This window comes from Anguilla anguilla, chromosome 1 (assembly GCF_013347855.1).
Source record: "Anguilla anguilla isolate fAngAng1 chromosome 1, fAngAng1.pri, whole genome shotgun sequence".
Taxonomy (NCBI): domain Eukaryota; kingdom Metazoa; phylum Chordata; class Actinopteri; order Anguilliformes; family Anguillidae; genus Anguilla; species Anguilla anguilla.
In genome coordinates, this window is record NC_049201.1 from 41,765,404 (window position 1) to 41,785,298 (window position 19,895).

Genomic DNA, 19,895 nt, shown 5'->3' on the forward strand with positions numbered 1-19,895 from the left:
AAATTAAGCAATTAAATAATGTCACTTTTCCAATATAAAGAGAAGTTGGAAGGTGGCGGGTCACGCCATGTAAACCCACTGAGATAGTTCTGAAATGTTCTAATCGTGGAGTGGCCTCAATATGGAGTTTTATTGTTTTGTAATGAGCGAAACATTTTCATAGACCCAATTCTGCTCATCTAGGGCACCCAAGTGCTGCAACCAATCAAGGCCACACTTTAAAAAATCCCCTTACCTGATTGTCTTGTCTACTGTTACTGTTATACTTTTTGTTTGATTTGTGTTCGTAGAGCTATTCTTCATATTATTGTTGTTTTAATAGTTATAATCAATTTTGTTATTTCAACAAATACGAGCATCTTACTTGAGGGAAATGAAGGGGGATATGGGATGAAAATCCTTTAAATCAGAATACCTACAATAATTTTTCTTGAACTGTGCATAGCAGTCCTGCTTCCTTAGCTGTAGTCAATTGTAGATTGTAACTTATATTTTATCAAACATATTATGCTATAGATTAGATTATTTTTCTGGATGATGGTTGTTGGCATATAAAAATGACAATAGGCTGCAAATTGGTAAAATGGTAGCATAACTTGCCTTTTTGGTCTTATGTATCTATTACTGTGAGTGTGATGCACTTGTCCCCATTAATAACAGATGTGCTTATGCACCCGACCTTTACAATTTTAATTAATTGTCACCTCATTCTTCAATATACTGTTCTTCTCAGCAAAATAAAGGTAAAACGCTAAAAAAGGTGTGTGCTTTTACTTCATGATAAACTTAGGTTGCTCAAAGACCCTCATCAATTTAACACTGCACATTGCTTGAAGGGGTCTCTTGTTTTGTACAAAAATATGAAAAGATGTGTGGTAACATTCGCCACCGTCTTTGTCGCATTCTTTTTGCATCAACAAGCTCGCTTTGTGAAAAGGGGTGATTTATTATGTAAAAGAGAGCACAAGGGTGACAATGACCTTCCTTTAATTAATGTTGATGGAGGCAAAGGTGGGAGCTGAGATGATGAAGACGGATTCTCCCTCATAAATCATCTCGGGTTGGGTAGAACGCAGCACAGCAACAGAAATAACCTTGCGGTTCACAGGTTAAGCGAACGCGCACGGGGGTGCTTCCCCATTATTTATCTGGGGCAGGTCCCATTCTAAAACACTGCATTCTGTTTACCCTAGATCATTTGGATCCTTATTATTCCTTTCCATTTCTAGATTGCTTTCAGGGCAGAGCAACAACACTGTAATGAGAAATATTTTTTTACAAGGTTGGAAAGATAATTAAACAATCACAGTGTATTCTGTCTATTTCCTGTGACTTAATCGGATTTGCTACATGGGTTTGTATAAAACAGGATGACATACCACTGGTGTACTGAATATAAGCCTGCATATTTTGGTAGCTGGTACAGTGAATATGTTAATATATTACTTTCCAGATTTCCTTGGACATCCACCCAGATAACATAACCCATTTGCAGAGCATGGTTTTATTCTTATTTCGCTATGAGATACCATTATGATGATAATGCTCCCCAGCCAATCTTAGAATGTATTTATTGTTCCAAACTAGTTTTCAAGTCACACAAACATTTCATGATGGTTATCATTTAGTCATTAAAAACATAATGAAAGACACGTGACAATAAAATATTAAGAATGTTCCCAGTTTAAGGATTGAAATGCTATATACTGTATGTAAAGATAAACATGAATGACCACCCAAATTCAAATACATTTTAAACTGTAATAGAGTAATACACCCTTGGTCAAATGTGATGGGTTGAGTATTGCCCTAGTCAAATAGTTCAGAAGTAGGGAATGTTGTGTTGGACTTGGAACCTATGTTTGTTGATCATGTTCATGAATTTCATGTAATTGAAAAAGAGGGGCATCAGTGGTCAAACAAAAACTGTTTTATTTATTTTAAGGCTTTTGATCTTCAAATGTTATGTCCTCCAAAAACCTGACAATTCATTTTGTCCCCAATAGGGGACAAAAGTCTCTGGTCTTAATCTCAAGAACCATATTTTGTACTATGCTGAAACCTACACTATGATGGACAGTAAATAAAAATAAAATAATGAATATTTTTCAAAAACATTTTCATTAAAATACTGCAACATGTTTTTTAATCATCCAAGACACTTATTATGTCGCAAATCTGCCTGGAGGATATAGGATAATAGAATATATATTATATTAAGTTCACTCAAAAATATTGAGCAATGTTTTGGAAATTGAATTAGCCTATATTTCAAGAAGCCAATATGTATTTCTCACCCTACTCCTTATATTGTACTTGCTATAGTTATAAACCTACTCCTTAAATGTATTGTGCATGATTCAAACCCTTAATAGCTATTGAAAATGGCATTTTACTGCACCAAAACAACCCCTAATAAAATTACACATGGAAAAATAGACAACTGATGTGGAGTGTTTAGTGCAGTTGACAGGCACACACAAAAACAAAATTCAAATGCAATGCAACAATATGACAAAGCTGAACTGAGAGGACAAGTCAAATGTATCAACTAACAGTTAGCTTAGCAAAGCTTAAATTATATTAAAAAAAGATTGAGAAAATGAGAGAGGTGTATTTTAGTCAAAATATTTTACATTGACTTGTAATGGAGTGTAATTGTACTTTATTATGAGTACAGGCAAACACTTCCTGTGCTTCATACTGCCCATTGGCAGAAATATGGATGGCTTGGTCCACTAAACTGTATGTGACTCATTCTCTTGTCATTTAATACCAATTAGTATGCTAGAAAACATCCACAAATGGTATTGCCTTATTGGTTGTTACCAATTTTCACTGTGATTGGAGGGAATCATCCTATGTTTTTTTGGGTTGGGTGACATCTTAACAGTCTTATACCTATTTTATCACCTCTGCATCATAACTGCAGACCATTTTTCCTGCCAACTTAATGCCTAAGTGTGAGCCAAAATAAGTATTTGTTTCAGTGCCACCATGTTGGTCTGCATTTTTAATTAGCACACTTGCCAACTATTATGAAATGCTTGTGGGTTTGAGGAAACGCGTAGTACATTTTCCCCCTGCTGGAAGCTTGAAGTGTTTCATGTCCTTTTTTCTCACGATTAATATAAATTATGCATTTATTTATCATGAAAATCTGGTTTAGAATTAAAGCATACCACACATCAAAGACAGGAAACCTTTGATATGTTTGAGTCTCACAGAAAATGTAATATATTTATTAAATATATGCAAAGGACTTTAAGGGTAATAAAGGTGGCATTTTGATACATATTCCATGGGACTAAAATTATATAATGAGGGTTTCTACTCGTGTCATTAGAGAAGTAAGCCAAATCCCTCATTTTAATAGATCATTCCATAAAATGAATGCCTCTTCAACTGACAACTTAAGACACTATTGAGCTTGTGTCTACATGAAGATATGGCTTGAATGCACTTGCAATGGAAATTTTTATACACTTTTTCCCCTTACGTAAGTTCAGATGTGTAAGGGGGTATAAAATTGTTCTTTGACTTCTGTGATATACATTCATAAATTAAATATTACTCCATGCAGCATACTCTTAAATAACTTGTTTATATTTAATTCACTTGTGGTTGGTTGACAGAGAAGTGGATGGCAAAGGCACAAAATATCACACTATGTTGATATAATTTCACTTAGTATTATCTAGCAGCCAGTGACAGCTGCTTTTTATTTAGCCTTTCTTTTCTACATTATTCCACATGCATTGAGAAGCTTTGGTGAAGTGACACTTAAAACCAAGCTCATAGCTCACAAACCAGCCTACACAGCCATTACATGTCTTACCTATGACCCTTTTGCACAGTTAATTGTGTTCCTCCACAAACAAGATATTAGTAGGCTGGCTTTGAAGGCTACATTGCATTAGGATTGCATTAAAAAGCACAAGTTAAAAAAATTGGCGGCTTAAACTTCTTTAATTTTTTTAATTAATGGGGCGACATAGCTCAGGAGGTAAGACCGATTGTCTGGCAGTCGGAGGGTTGCCGGTTCAAACCCCGCCCTGGGCGTGTCGAAGTGTCCTTGAGCAAGACACCTAACCCCTAACTGCTCTGGCGAATGAGAGGCATCAATTGTAAAGCGCTTTGGATAAAAGCGCTATATAAATGCAGTCCATTTACCATTTAATTGTAAGTCACTGTTAGGAGAACAAGTTTGGCAGAGTTTTGGTTTCACTAAAACCCTGCAAACCAGTCCTAGCAAGTATATCCAGCAGTGGTTGGTAATTAGTTTACTGATGTGCCACCTAAAAATTCTGCTGTTTGAACAACCACCTCCAATTGGAGCACAGTACCCCAGATCGTTATTCATCAGAAGTACACACTAACCATTGGTTTATTAGAAAAGAACAAACTGAAACTTGGGCAGACTTCTCACATCAGACCTGGTCAGACTCATGGAGCCAAAAGGTTATGAGCCTTAGACACCTCAAAAACCCACAGAGGACAGTAAAAGCCTAGCATATAACTGGCACAGAAGTGCTTTCTTGGAATTAAATAAATACTCTGAAGAGAATTAAATACATACATTAATAGATGGGATAGTTTTGAAGTGATAAGCAGATTATTTAAAATAATGTCCTAGAGTAAATCAGTGTTAGGCAGATATCAGCTCTAAAATTGGATTATTAAAGACTTATAAGAATGTGGAGACCAAGGTTCTCTGTCCCACTCTCCCTATCAGCATGGAGTAGTGTGTGAGGTTTGTTACCCAAGGCAGTCCATAAGCATACATAATACTGTAAACCTTATTTATAGATGCTATTATTTGTCAGGCACATGCCTTTTTATGAGATCTGGGCTCTACAGCATACAGTGTGTTTGTTTTTAAGGTCAAGAACTGTGAAATAAAAGAATTGTTACTTTGGTAGCATGAGACCTATTCCCTTAGCCGTCAACAAAGAAATCTGACATACCTGTTGGGGCACCTTAATTAACCAACTGAAGGCTGTCTAGAGTGTAAACAGCCACCCTAGTGGAATAGAAGGATAAAGAAAAAATGTACCTATTCCCACCTTGGTTTCTAAAAAGCTTTTTCCATTTTCCTCAGCCTGAAAAACCAGTAGATATACAAGGTAGGCAAGATAGGAGCTGTGATATGCACTCATCATAGACATGTAGTGTAAGAAAACCACAACAAAACATATTTTTGACCCCTTCTGTAGCGCCCCCTATTAACACAAGCCTGAATAATGACATACCCCAAATAAAACTTTTTTTTTTACGATTTACTATTTTACCTTTTACCCTACCCTTTTGACTGTAGTCATGACCCTGGTCTCTTCTGAAAGGTTAGCCTCTTAGAAAGGTTTTCCAAATTACTCAAAATATTACTGAATCAAAGTAACAGAAGCTCAAACACAGTGAAAGTGGAGGTTTTTTCTCACCAAAATTATTTTTTGTTTGAGTGGATACAGATGCGTATGGTTGTATATTATATACTATATGCTCGTGGACGATGTGTGCTGAAATTAGGTTGCTTTCCCCCTGCCTGTCATCCTCCCCTCCATTGCCCCCTCTCCTTGCTCTCCCCTCTGACAGCAGCAGGTCTGGAAGAAAATAAGTACATTAGCTATCTAGTTTACTAATCCACAGGTCCATTGATTATATTTTCATCAAGGACTCCACCTGAATCAACATGTAAAACACATCCCACAATTTCTCTTCACATTTATTATTCACATTTATATAAGCGTACCGAATAATAAAAATATTTAGAGAATGTATTTAGATGCTCACCGATATAAAATCCTTCATTGAACATGGGCTCTGCTGTGGACTGTGTCCTCCTCAGAAATATTCACTCAGACGAGGGATTTCTTCCGAGGTCTCCAAATGCAGAGTCTTTCATAGACTTAGGCATTGTAAAATACATCTTATAGTAAAATAATAACCTTTTTATGCATAGTCTCAAGAACTTTTTTTTTGCCAGTGTGTAATGTTTTCATCATGCATAATGAAAAAGTTATGGTTATGCAGGAGAAACAATGTGTATCCTTTTATGCAAGGCTAACAGCCTATACACCATTATAAAAGTAATTTTAAAGGCTGAAATACTTCATGCAAAAAATGCCCAGTTGTCACAATAATAGCTTGCCATTGGCTGGCTGTATACAGTGCAGAATTTATACTGTCGAGTCATTGCAGGTCCTATTGGTTATACTAAGGAACTACTTTTGGCGTGTATGCAATGGTGAAATGTTCAACAAAGGTAATTCCATTGGAGAATTGCTAAGTAAAAAATTTACATTCTATGGATGTTTGGGACAATTTTTGGGACAAAAAATTAAGATCGATTTTGTTTGTTGGATCCTTGCTGTTATAACAATACCGACTTTACTGTGTGTCGTCTGTGAAAAATGCATAGAAGGTGAGGACCCCCAAAGTTTTGCCATTCCACATTACAAAATAAGGAACCATAAAACATTAGCATCATGAAATAGAGATAGAATTTTGAATTTCAACACTTTCAAACGATATATCATGTGAGCACTGAAAATTTTGAATACGGAGCAACTTACACTAAGGGGTTAATAAGGGGTTAAGTAGGAGTTCTATAAAAACACTTGACTAGTTTGAGTTCCTTGATGCCATGAATGTTGAAATTATTCTATTCAATATGAAATTGAACCACAAAATGTTATTACGTAAAAATTACAATAAAAAATTAAACAATGCAATGGGGGTGTGTAGCCTTTATTATATTTCTACATTTAGTGATGGCTATTTTGTTCAGTTGGGAAGTTGAAGTATTGTGAAACATTTACCAATATGAATCCAAGCTGATTCTCAAGTAAATCCTGTCTCTAGGCATGAAGATGGTGAATTTCCATGTGGACAGAGTAAATATATCATGATATAGATCTACCAGACAGTGGTTGGGGCATAAAAGCTTAAAGCAATTATTTTACATGAAATTACTCCAAATGGTCTTGTAAACAGCAAGTACCGTACACACCATGTAATGATATCTTTCTGCAAATTTGGTTGTCATTATTATCTTAGATGTGATTCTTCTATGACGGCTATGTCTAGATGCCTTTCTGAAAAGTATCCAAACCAGTGGATTTGTTCGTCAAATTCAGTACCTGCAAATTAAAAGACAACAGTATAAGATAACTGTCATGGGGATGGTTCTCAATATTGGTGTAAAGTAATCAATCCTGAAGTCAAAAGAATGGTACTCAACTTTATTAACGACCTAACTGAAGTAGAGGTCAATGAATTATCTACAGAAAAGACCTGATAAAATCAGTAAATTCCATCTTGTTGCAACTTGGTTAACTTGAAAACTTAATTTTCATAGAGAAAATCATAGTGTCCGGTCTTGTTTTAACAAGTTTAAGACAGCTGTACAATAAAATGTCTTTAATTTCTTTGCATTCACAGCCAGCAAACCTGAATGGGTGACTTCAGATGTATAACTATGGCTGATGTTTACGAAATGCATTTTTATTATTTTTCCATTAATATTTAATATTAATATTTTTTTATTTTAGTGTTGCCAGTACAAAAATATAATATATCCAGAGCCTTGACTTCTGCATATATTTAAGAAAGTATTTAGACATTAGCACAATTTTCACATTTCACTACCTTCATGCATTCATTTATGACACTTGCTGATGTTTACACTTTCTGGCTTGCCTGGGAGGGAGCACGGAGGGAAGCAATGAATTGCAATAGTCCAGATGGGAGATGATCAGTGCCCAGACTACTGCATCTCCCTCTTTGCTAGCCACCCTGTCTCTGCCAACAGACCTCATCCAGAATGCTGCTGCTCATCTGATCTACAACCTACTCAGACTTAGCCATGTCACTTCCCTTCTCATCTCTCTCCACTGGCTACCTATATCAGCTCACCTCAGATTCAAACCTGGGTGCTAGCTTATTGGGCAGCTATAGGGACTGCTACGTTATATCTTCAAATTATCATCAGACCTTACATACCTATCTCTATAACTAAAGTAGAAAGAAAATGGTTTGCCAAAAAAGTTGATACTAAAAGGTACATTGCAGCAATTAGGGCCAGTGTGTAAACTACCAGCAAACTGGATCCCTCTCGCCATGACTAATGTATCATGTCTACCATTGGTGAGACAGCAGTGGCAGGATGATCCCAGATGGGAAAACAGCTATGCTGGTAACGTTCATACAATATACTAGTTGTAAGCCAGTCACAATCATATAAGCAACCGTACCAACTTGTTCCAAAAGTTAAACAATAATCGCATTAATGACAATGGAAATGGTTGTCAATTTATATTCACAATTGAACAGAAGGAGAATTGTGGTGCATTTTGTCAAGGGCTGTACCAGAAAGAGGTGGCAGAGGTAGCAAAGGTGTCAGGCGTAGGCCTGGGAGATGATAGCAAACAACTGCTGAAAGCTCCTGGAAAGGTACTGCCTTATGTGGTCCAAAAAACTTGAGAGAACACGGTGAAAGAATTACGAAATATTGGTGACTCATTGGTTGACATAAGCAGCACCTTTCAGCCATTTATGTGTTTGTGTCATTGAGCTGCAAAACATAAATGAATATAATATAAAACCAAAAACTTGCTTTACATGAAAAAAAAAACAAACATATTTGGGAGTGTAGTGATTAAGAAAGATGTCATAACCATTAAGCACATCCTCTTTCCTATTTAATTGTTAACTGCTTACCTTTTGTGTCCCACCTGCTGCATCAATGTCAAGCCACTTGACCTTCACCATACATATACCGCCCTTCACAACTGACTGTGTGTGACCACGGATCACATTGTAGTATGACTTCTGCAGTCTCTGGGGTGTTGAATAGGATGAGCAACCACGGCCTCATGAGATATGCCTTATCGGCTAGGCAAAGACAATGTGCACGTCACTGGTGAGGCAAAAGGGCTGCAGTGACATTCCATTAAGAATTTTATTAATTCAAGTCACTCACCAGGGCACTAGCCATCTCTGACAGCCTCAGCCTGGAGATGATGTCCCATGTTACTGTGGTGGAGGATAAATTCATCTAGTGTAGACTCAGGCCATTGGGTAACAACATGTATAATGCCATATGAGCATCGTGACTTTAATTGAATGGAATTTTTTCCAATTCAGATAATTGAATTAATTTGCTGATGGTGCCCAGATGACTTTGGGGAAACCCTGTCAGCTCTGCAGATTATCTCTTCATGACAGCCTGATGCTTGGCAATGCAGTGCAACCCAGCGTATTTTGGTATCAAGTGAATAATGCCCTCTAAGGCCTGTATTCAATTGACATTGATCCTTTTTTTAACTTGCAAGTTAACACAAGTGTTTGACTTTTTCTTGACAAACTCAATTTGGTGAGTTTGTAATACTGATAAAATATTAATAAAATATTCCTTTCAATTGTTAATCAAAATTAAGGACAAAAGTTGATTGAGGCCAGAAGTAAGATTCAGGTGGTATGGAAGACCTTACTGCGGTGCTTAACTTGCATTGCTTTGCAAGCTGTATAAACATATGCAACGTAAATGCTATGTAAAAAGTTTTGTAAGTCATGAGGCAATCTTGGGGTAACCTATAATAGCACTTTGGCCAGATAATGTCCTGATTAGGCTACAAGTGATGAATTTGTGTTTTATTTGAAGTGTACTTCGCATTATTAATTTGTGTTCCTTGCATTAGCCTACCATATTTTTACTTTGTGGTTGTCCACGCGTGATCATGCTTTTATTTCAAAAGATGCATAATATTATGTCACCACACTCTCACTGTGATGCTTGATCTATTATTCATACATAACCATTTTGATTTATGGCTATGTGACATCACACCTTTGTCTGCTGATTGATTCTTTTAACCTGATTTGTTGAAGCAAATTGGCTTCCTTTGAACAACTACAGTTTAGTAGAACAACAATTTCATGAGTTAGGAAAAGAATATGTCTGGCATGTAGTAACACTTTTCAACCAATGAAGCTAAAGTTTAGGTGAAGTTATGTATATTTCTATGTCCAGTTTAATTTGAATAATCATGAAAGCTCATGGAAAGTAGAGCATGCACAATTGATAAATGAGGCAGCAAAATGTGCTGATATTACTTCATTTCCATTTTTGTAAGAAATATGATTGATTTAGTTTTAAGCTTTTCTTAAAGGTCATAATGGTGACTAACTATTTAGTCATTCTGAGACCTTATTACACTTTATGCATTTATTTAATACATTGAAAAGTACCTGCATAAGTGAGTCTATTCATGAATTAAAATACAAAGATACATCCATTCATCAAAATAAAAAAATATTTCTTTATCATTATATTTACCTTTTCAAGGTCCAGTAAATTGGGTTCAAACTGTGGTTATATTCCCCAGAAGTGACAATTGATTGTCTTCTTAATATTTCTTTCAGGTTTTTAACTCAATTATTACCATTACAGTTTTGCATATTGCAGTGCCTGTGGGCATCCAGTAATGAAACCCATTTCTTGTGGGTCTTTTAATTTTTTGGAAAAAAAAAAGAAGCATATTGCTTTTTCTGCATCCAAAGAAGGTACGATGCTTAGGCATTTCCAAGTTAGCTTGCCGGCAAAAAAATGGCAATAGCATCATTTACAAATTACAAGTAGAAACAATTTCACTGGTCACACCATAGTGATGTACATTCTACCCAGTTAACCCCACCCACTGAAAACCTGCTGTTTAGCCAAGGGGGAAGGCAAGTTCCAATTTATTTTTCAAAACTCATTTTTTTAAATTTCTGGGTCATTTGTGAATGCAAAAAACTATTAAAACAACACGCCAAAAAATAATTCACAGATTTCAGTTTCCTAGACCTTTAACATTTTTATTTTCAGTGAAACTACTTATGAGCCTTTCCTGATTCGGAATCGCACAACACCAAATGAAGCCACAATACGTATTTAGCTAGCTTCTGTAGACTTTGCTGTTGCTACTGCCTATAGCCAGTCAGAAATTATAGGATTATTTCATGTTCTAACAAGGAAACATGCTGTATCAAGAATATTGAAAACAACAGTGGAGCGAACTTGAACTAACAGGCTTTAAGTGCAACTCTGCTTCATCCCACCCCCTCCTTTCAGATTTTACGGCATAATGTAATGGACCTTGCCAATTAATCTAGGATATTTCAGTGCATATGAAGTTCTACCCGAGTGACAGTCTGGCTGAAAAAGCCCCTCTCACACCCCTCTAGCCACTGCTATTGATATGCTTATTATCTGGTGTGACTTCTAAGAATATTCTGCTGGGTGGGGGGTTGAGCCCCTTCAGCCTACATGACATATCAAGCTGTGCACTATATAAACTGAGGGAGGGGTATCTGAGCATGTGTGTGTATGTGTGTGTGTGTGTATTATTATTGTCAATTGATTCATTAAGAATTTTCCAGTAGAAACACAAGCACATAATCAGGCACCCCTCCCTCAGTTTACACAGTGCACAGCTTGATGTGTCATGTTGGCTGATTATGTCAAATTACAGGTGTCACTGTTTAGCATACTCAGCTCTGAATCCAGCTACAATCTACAATTAATTGTGCCTTACACTGTAATTGGTGCTGTCTATGAAGGATGACTTCCTAAATGTCTTCCATAAACTAAAATTTTAATCAAATTTAAATACATCAAATGATGATAATTCAGATTTAAACCTCCATCTGTTAATGGGTCAATTAAAGCAGCAGATTTCTAGAATCAATCTACAACTTGCTTACTTGCGGTGAAGTCAGGTGAAGTCAGGAATTTTCTCACTATAACAATAAAACATTTTAGATGGATTAATTGGCATGGGAAAATTACTATATTTAAGTCTTCACAACATCTGTGCCATTGGCAAAATGATTGATTGGCACAGTTTATTCTGCACAGTTTATTCTGCTTTTCTCTATATAGTACAGTACCCCCATACCATATTGGAAATACTACAGAGGCATTATTTGCTCATTAATTGAGCCCATCTGTAGCATCATTTGCTGCTGTTTGCTTCTCTGAGGTTAATTCTGATTTTCACTGTTGTACAGATATATCCATAATTCTGAAGAAATGTATGCTATTTGTGCATTGATTATGGGTCCAGATTGATGACAAAATGAGACTAAGGTAGTCCTTCACAACACTTTTTTATTTTTTGCCATTTTCTTAGGTGTCACCATAGCCTCTACTGTTTACTTTTTCAAACCACAGAAACATAATGAATTCCATTTAATCATTTCAGAGAATGTTTTTAAAAATAATGACTAAAATTTGGTAATGAAGCACCTACAAATCACAAAACACAAATTTACAAATGGGCAGACTCACCAACTTCACTGCAAATTAAACCTTTCATGGATAATTAAGGATACAGAATTAAACATTGAACAGCTAATAAGTTAATTATAAATGGCTGTTTCGTGTTCAAAGCTGACAGTCTTGGTATCAATGAAACAAATCACTAACTGCCACTTACTGTCTGCCACAATCAATATAATCAATTGGCATTACAGAACTGACAGCATATGAAATGCAGAGAATACACACACATGCACGCAAATACACACACACACACACTCTCTCACACACACACAAATATGAAATAAATGTGAAATAACATCTCCTGTGAAACATATACGGGTGTATTTCTAGACACCTCGTTACAAGGGGTGACCCACAGCTGTCTGCACCGAGAAACCCATTAGAAGCAGCAGGCTGTGGTTTCTTCCATAATTCCCCACACTTCCTGCTTGTGAATATTAAGAATAGAATTTTACATGTTATATGTGGTCCAGGAGCTGCTGTGAATGGCGTTTTAGAAATGACAAGCCTTGAATGCTTGTCCATCACTCTATTCAGTGGTTACAGGTGGTCTCATTTTCCCCTCACAGCTATCTGCTGTCTTATGACAGCAGGGCTACAATTTGCATGTTCGACAGACAACAAACGGCCCCATGCATGTCAAAATAGGTGGCGAAGCGTGACAGTTTCTACACAATGCTGTCTCCTCTTGGCTTGACCCCCGACCTCATTGCATGTCTCCTTTCACAATCAGACGGGCAGAGCAAAAAGAAATCACTCTGCCCTCTTTGAAATAAATCTGATCCCAATATGATTATTCTCTCTCTCACTTCAGCACTCAAGTTTTCAAGTGTTATTTTAGAGTTCCTGTTGCAGCTAACACCATGAAAAAAACACTGCAATACTTTTTAAACAGACAGAGGTTAGGAGAGCCATTGTCAAGATTTTGCTTTGTGTTCTGCTCAGATTAATTGGCATTGCTGCTGAAAATTATTCATAATTACGATTTGGAGAGCTCAAATAGTTTTTGATCGCTACAAAAAATAATCAAACCCAGAAAGCTTTAACAGAATACTAAACACAAATGAATGTATTTTTCCTTTAATTATGAAGTCAATGTGTAAAGGACATGCACAGTGAACAAGTAAAATGTTTAAAAATGTTTCAAAATAATTACAGTGAAAGGTGCCAAAGCAATTCATTATCTTCCACAAAATAATGTTCAAATTGAATTTATTAGGCATTTTCGTACATTTCTGCTATGAACGTAGTTCCAACAACAACAGCTTTTTGTGTCCTAGCACCTATAAACAAGCTAGCTCATGATGATTTTTATTCTCATTATTTACAAAAATTATATTGGATATTTTCCATATATTGTGAATGTGTCAACTTAAATGGGACATTTCTGGGATGCTGATTGCCGAGTACGAAGTGTCAGCTGTTGAAGTGTCAGCAGTCCTGGAAGACCAAAGTCTGCTGGTTTTTGGTGTGTTTCAGTTTCAGATTATTCATTTAAATCATTGATTGGCTAAAGAGTCCACACACCTTGTACTCAAGGCCTTAAGTGGCTGCTGATAGAAAGGAAATTTCAAATATCTGCAGGACTGGAGTTTGACACACCTGCCATGGCTTGATCAGATTTGTCCTTCTTTCTAAGCTTTGTTCCCATATCTCCCAGTTAATATTAACATTCGTCACTGACATAATAGGGTGCATCGTGACCAGATTTTTGGCTGCATAGTTGAAAGGCTGAGAGGGACATAATAGGGTGTGAAAGAGAAGTTATTAGGTAAGGGGTAATCCACAATGAGGTGGTCAGCTATTGGGGGGAAACCACCTTGGAGTGGATTATCCCTCTTATTACAGGACTAATTACCTTTCAAATGAAATCAATCAATGATTTTACACAAAACATTGATTTACAGTGATTTTATTAGTTCAAATAAATTTTAATTAATATATAATTTTATTATATTAATTTAATTAATATAATAATAAGTACAAGTCGAAACAAGTGTATATAAGGTTTCAAGATTAAAGAATTAAATTCAATACATAGCGATCAAATAGATTAATGAATTTAAATAATACATTCTTTATTGAATGCAGGCACACTACTCCTAAATTACAAAATAGATGACATACAAAAAAACATTACACAATTGATTATGAAATACCAGAAAAGAGAGAGAGAGAAATGGATAAGCCAGACCTTGCCAAAGTATGACCCACTTCCAATTTAAGCACCACAGGATGAAAGGAAACCAGCTAGAAACACACAACCAAGGAACCACCACCAATATAAAAAGAGAAAAACTCTACTTCTTCAATGCTCCGAAACTAACACAACATACACAACCTTTTTTCCTGTGGAAATCTTAAATACCTTGCCCAGCATGGCTTGAGGATGTTTTGCCCTGATTGGGTGATGCCGAGTGAAGGTGTAGGAGTGAAGGGAAGGGGGATCAGACTAATTTATGACAAGGACTGGCCTACCTAAAGATTGCATTCAAACTTATAGTAATGGGAAATGTTAGGCATGTATCTATGCAGGGTTTCTGACCCTTGATATGGTGTTCTGTGTCTTCTGGTTTGTCTCTTCTGAGGAGGTGAGGAGGTGATGAGGTGAGACCCATAGACTGTCGGCCTATCTTAGGGTATCAGTGGATTTTAAAATGCCCCAATCACATTTGCTATGATGCTTGTTACGGGGAGGCCAGGCCACATTCTTATTCACTGTTTCCCTCTCTAAGGCCATAATCTAAATGCTACATCCTACAACACCAACCAACCAATGATGTGTGCGTATTATAAATGCCTGTGACCAGGTAGCCTTTTATTTTTCATTGATCACTTTGATAATCCAGAAGATGATGTTATGTCAACGCAGCAAGCAAATTAGCTGCGTTAATTAACATTAAACACTAAACCAACTTAAAACGTCAAACACATTGATGAGTAAAATTTATATCCATTAAAGAAATTAAACACCATTTAAAATGCCTAAGGTCTCCCCAAAAGGACACTACATCTAGATGGCTTTCAATACCATCTAGTGTCCCTAACATCCAAATCTGAAGTCCTCTCCATGACCTCCCTGGGTACCAACCCTCATATTTTCTCTTTAGATGGTGTTCTGTGATCATATAACAGTGAAAAAAGGTTGTTTTGTATAGCAACTCAGAGTTGGCATAACTGTAACAGCTGTAACATTTATACAGACGGGGACATCATGTTTTTTATACAAACAATTTTCACAATACGCTTCACAGACAATCCAGGCCTAAAAGGCATAGCATATTGACACTTAAAATAACCATTTCATGATAATGTTAAGTTAAAAATGGTACAACCAGTTTTCTTAGTTACAGTACTTCAAAAAACATGAAAAAACATCCAGATTTCCTTCCACAAAATTACATTTAATTTCTGTTTTTGATCCCAACTTGGCTAGGGCTGTATTATGCCATAGTCTTCAGCCAATCGTGATGCACCATTAACAATAGATGTGATCAGTATGTGTGTCACATGCAATAAAACAAATATATCTTTGATGAAGATCACATGATGAAAACGTCAAATTAACAGAGATATATATGCTCCAAACATGCAGAAAGTAGACACATTCTAAAGTTTCTTCTGAGCAAGACAAATTCCCTTTAAAAGGGCAAATAAAGTCATGTTTTTTAACTGGCAAAAACATCAAGTTGGAAGCCAACAATATCATTTTTTTAATCATTATTGTTACAGTCTTTCAACTTTAGCACCATGGAGAACAATGCTGATATTCCAAGTATAGAATTTCAAGTGCCTAATGGAATACAGTGCATACTGTTGCCTTGGCAACAAAGATGCCAGTAGGTGCCATTTGAAAAATTCTTTCTGCTCTGTAGAATTCCAGTAAATATTATGTTTTAAATGATTATTAATTAGGTTTAGGTCTGTGTATTATGAAATCACAATGGATGTACTTCACTATATATGCAACTCTCTGATTCAATTACACACAATTGCTATTCTTAACAATATTTGAAATATTGTATTGGTTACATAATTGGTTTAATTTGTTAAGTTACTTGTACTTCTTTTTCAGGAATTGTTGTTGAAAAAATATATTTAGCATAGCATGTGAGCATGCCAGCCAATGTGTTTTCACACTGGCGGCTGCTTAGCCTACCCTTTTCCCTTTCCCTTTTCCTTTTTCTAACACCTGTGACCATTTTCAACTTCGGTAAGTTCAGGAGGGGTGAATTTGTTTGAATTTGATGATATCTGTATGATGCTACTTCAGAATATTGAAGGCAATCAATTATAACGGAAACAATCAGAGAAAATTATTTTCCTATCAAGATTATTCGGGACACATTTGTTGTTCATCTTAAATTTGAGTACAGCTGTCATGAATAATAATGTATTGGCATAAGTATATTATACAGAATAAGTTTTATGTTAAATATCTAACCATCTCTCCCATATTGGTTTAAGAAACCTGCCTTTCCAAAAATAACCAGAATAGTAAGATTTCCTCTGAGGGAATGTACAGCACCTTGTTTTGCTTGTATTTGGGAGAAGGTGCTGTTCTCTGAATTGCGATTTCAATAATATTTCTTTCATTTTTTCCCCAGTGCAAATTTCCCCGGTGATCCCTACGTTCTCTATGGAAGAATTTCATCAGCTGTCCGACTCGGTACAATATGCTAGCTTTTAATGGATTTATTATTAATTAGAGCATGTATTTATATTATGTGATATACTCATATTACCAAAAAACAATTGGTGTCAAATGTGCACTCAAATACCAAGTTGCCATGAAATTTCTTCCTCAAAAAACCTTAGTGATGAAGGGTATCAATATTCATTTTAACTGATGGGGATTGGCCTATTATATACCTAGCTTAGGCTATGTAAAATCATTAATGTTGATTCAGTTTGTTGTTGTATAAATTGCATTGAGACTGACTCAGGTTGGTTTTACCTGGATTGTTTTTATCTTTTTCAGCTCATCACCCACCTTCCAGAGGGCTGGAGACCAGGTCATAGCTTGCGAGAGACCATCCTACTCCTGCTATGGGTGTTGACAATATGGAGCACCGGGATAACTGTAAGCTGTTCTTTTATTATGTCTGCTGCCTGCAAATAGTCTCAGAGCCCTTACCTATGACCTTCTCGATGATTACATGATCAAAACTTGTTCAGCTACTGTAATACAGTGAAGTTTATGTCAAGGGTATTGACTATTTTTTTCTCTTCTGTCTCCCTTCTGTTGTCCCCAGGTAAAAAACAGGATATACCAATGTAAGTTCAAAACTATTTATTGAGCACATTAATATATTTTATAACACCTTACAGGATTGATTATATATGTCAGCACTTTTGTGAATAACAAGGTTTGATTTTAACCTTGGGTTTTCATTTTGTTTAGGGACTAAAAAGAAAGTTGCAAGACTATCTGCAGAAAGAAACGCTGCCATGAATGAAATTTTAGATCTGCAGAAAAAGGTGAGTTTCAGAATCTCTTTTGCTGTATTTTTTGGGTATACCTTTAAACTAATTATTTCTTGCACTTGCACATTTTAGAAAGAAGACCTTGAAGACCATTTCAAGAGCATGCAGAACACCATAACCTCCATCATTATGGACAACAGGCTTCTTAAAGTAAAGAGTGAACATTGTGATTTCCAATAATACTTAGCATTGTGCTACAGCAAAATCTTTATATCAGAAATACCTTTATAGCTGTGATTTTTACATGTAATTCATGGCTGAAATAATTGTGTTCATCATTTAGACATTTAGTTGAATTTATTGTATGCATTGTATATTATATGCAATTATATATATATATGTCAAAATTTGAATATCTAATGACCATTTCTTTTTATAAAATTTACTTTTCAAAAAGGAATCGTGCAAGGCGTACGAGGAGAGAACTTTGGCTTCAGATAAGCTGAATCGTGGATTGAAGATCATCATGGAGAACAAGGTGAAAGACCTGGAAACAGAGGCAGAAATCCTGAAAAACAGCCTGAAGATGACTGCCAAACGGCTGCAACAGAGGGAGGGCTTTCTACAGCAGTAAGTTTCAAGCATGGAAGAGATAGTCTTTGAAGTGACAGGATAATGGTTTTATAATTTTTTTATATTTTAGTTGCAATGATATTGGTGATATTGGTAAATATATAAATCTAACTGATAAGATAAGTCTTCATTCTGGATTAAGCCTTACAGTATGGCAGAAACTGTGTCCGTACTGAATTTTTTATTTTTTTATTTGTTCAAATATGTGGTGAGGGATATATACAGTTATTGGACATAATAAAGGCATTTAAAGAATAATCTGTAAAAATAGTCTCAACACTATTTTTCAACACTCTCAACACAACTGCTGTGGTCTGCATTTCTTAGGAAACTTGTTCAGGAGAAGATGATTCGTCAGGAGTCAGAAGAAAAACTGAACTCAGAATTTAAAGCTTCTGAACAGAAGATAAAGAAAATGAACACGGAACATGAAGAAAAAGAGAGTTCATACAAGAACCAGGTGAATAAGTCCAGCTAATCCAAATTCACTCTAGTTCTTTTCCCATTGCATGAATCGCTTGTTTATTTTGTTTTTGTGTTTCTACACATACTGAAAAAGATTTGGGAACAGTGCTGATCATCATGTGTCCTTTCATTTGCTTCTCCAATTCCAGTTTGAGCTACTCAAAAAATGTTTGACTGACATGACAACACTGCTGCACTCCACTAAATTTGAACATGAGATGCTGAAGGTGAGAAGCTGAAATGTGCCTTTAATTCATAAGCCAACATTGTCAATAGCACTTTGCTAACCTTCTGATCGTGTGAATAATGGCTGAAAGTTAAGTGTTTGCCATGCAGCAATTTCTTGTTTCCACAATTTCATATTTAAAACAGGAATCCAGCAAGGCCTTCCAGGCAATGGCCGTGAATTCGGCTAAGGAAATCTTTAGGGTCAAGACAATCGTTGAAGAGGAGCGTAGCGCACACCACGAAGAGATGAACGCCCTCAAGACCCAGCTAAACATGGTCACCATTCAGGCGCAGGAAACGGAGACCACTTTACAGAAGTAAATATCAAGTAAAACTGTTGTAAAAAATGGACTTTGACGTGATAGACATAAAAATCAATCCAGGGTAATGGTGGTGTAATAATAATAGTTGTAATGATACTTATTTAAACCTGTTTGTCCTTATTAAAAGTAACTGATAAAATAGACTTAATCCTAGATTTGTCATGAAAAATTCTAGAAACTGGATCTTCGTATTGTAAATTCATAATTTGTTCAAAAATTTATGGAGGATGTAACTAGCTATGGGACATAATGAAAGTATTTGAGAGTACAGGAGTAGCAATATAACATTGTTAATAATTGTGCACTCAAGGACTTAACTCTCCCTGCTCTGCTGTGGTCTGTGTCTCTTAGCACACTTGCTCAGGAGAAGGCCCTCCTCCAGGAGACAGAGGCCAAATTAAAGGAAACTGATTTGGATTGGGAAGAGAAACAGGGATCAGACAAGGCTCAGGTGACATAAAATGCTAGTGTAGTACTTCTTCCAGTACAAATAT

At 36.0% G+C, this 19,895-nt stretch overlaps 1 protein-coding gene across 1 annotated transcript in view; it reads left to right on the forward strand.

Moving 5' to 3' along the window:
- The window catches only part of LOC118221536 (restin homolog), a 41,045-nt gene that overhangs the window by 15,220 nt on the left and 5,930 nt on the right, over positions 1-19,895 (forward strand). The window contains exons 2-11 of the mRNA XM_035406688.1: positions 16,933-16,994; positions 17,307-17,408; positions 17,581-17,602; positions 17,730-17,806; positions 17,885-17,962; positions 18,210-18,382; positions 18,713-18,845; positions 19,000-19,077; positions 19,223-19,395; positions 19,753-19,852. Of these exons, the coding sequence (XP_035262579.1) occupies positions 16,965-16,994; positions 17,307-17,408; positions 17,581-17,602; positions 17,730-17,806; positions 17,885-17,962; positions 18,210-18,382; positions 18,713-18,845; positions 19,000-19,077; positions 19,223-19,395; positions 19,753-19,852 (966 nt within the window). The 5' untranslated portion in view covers positions 16,933-16,964. The remainder of the gene's footprint in view (positions 1-16,932; positions 16,995-17,306; positions 17,409-17,580; positions 17,603-17,729; positions 17,807-17,884; positions 17,963-18,209; positions 18,383-18,712; positions 18,846-18,999; positions 19,078-19,222; positions 19,396-19,752; positions 19,853-19,895) is intronic.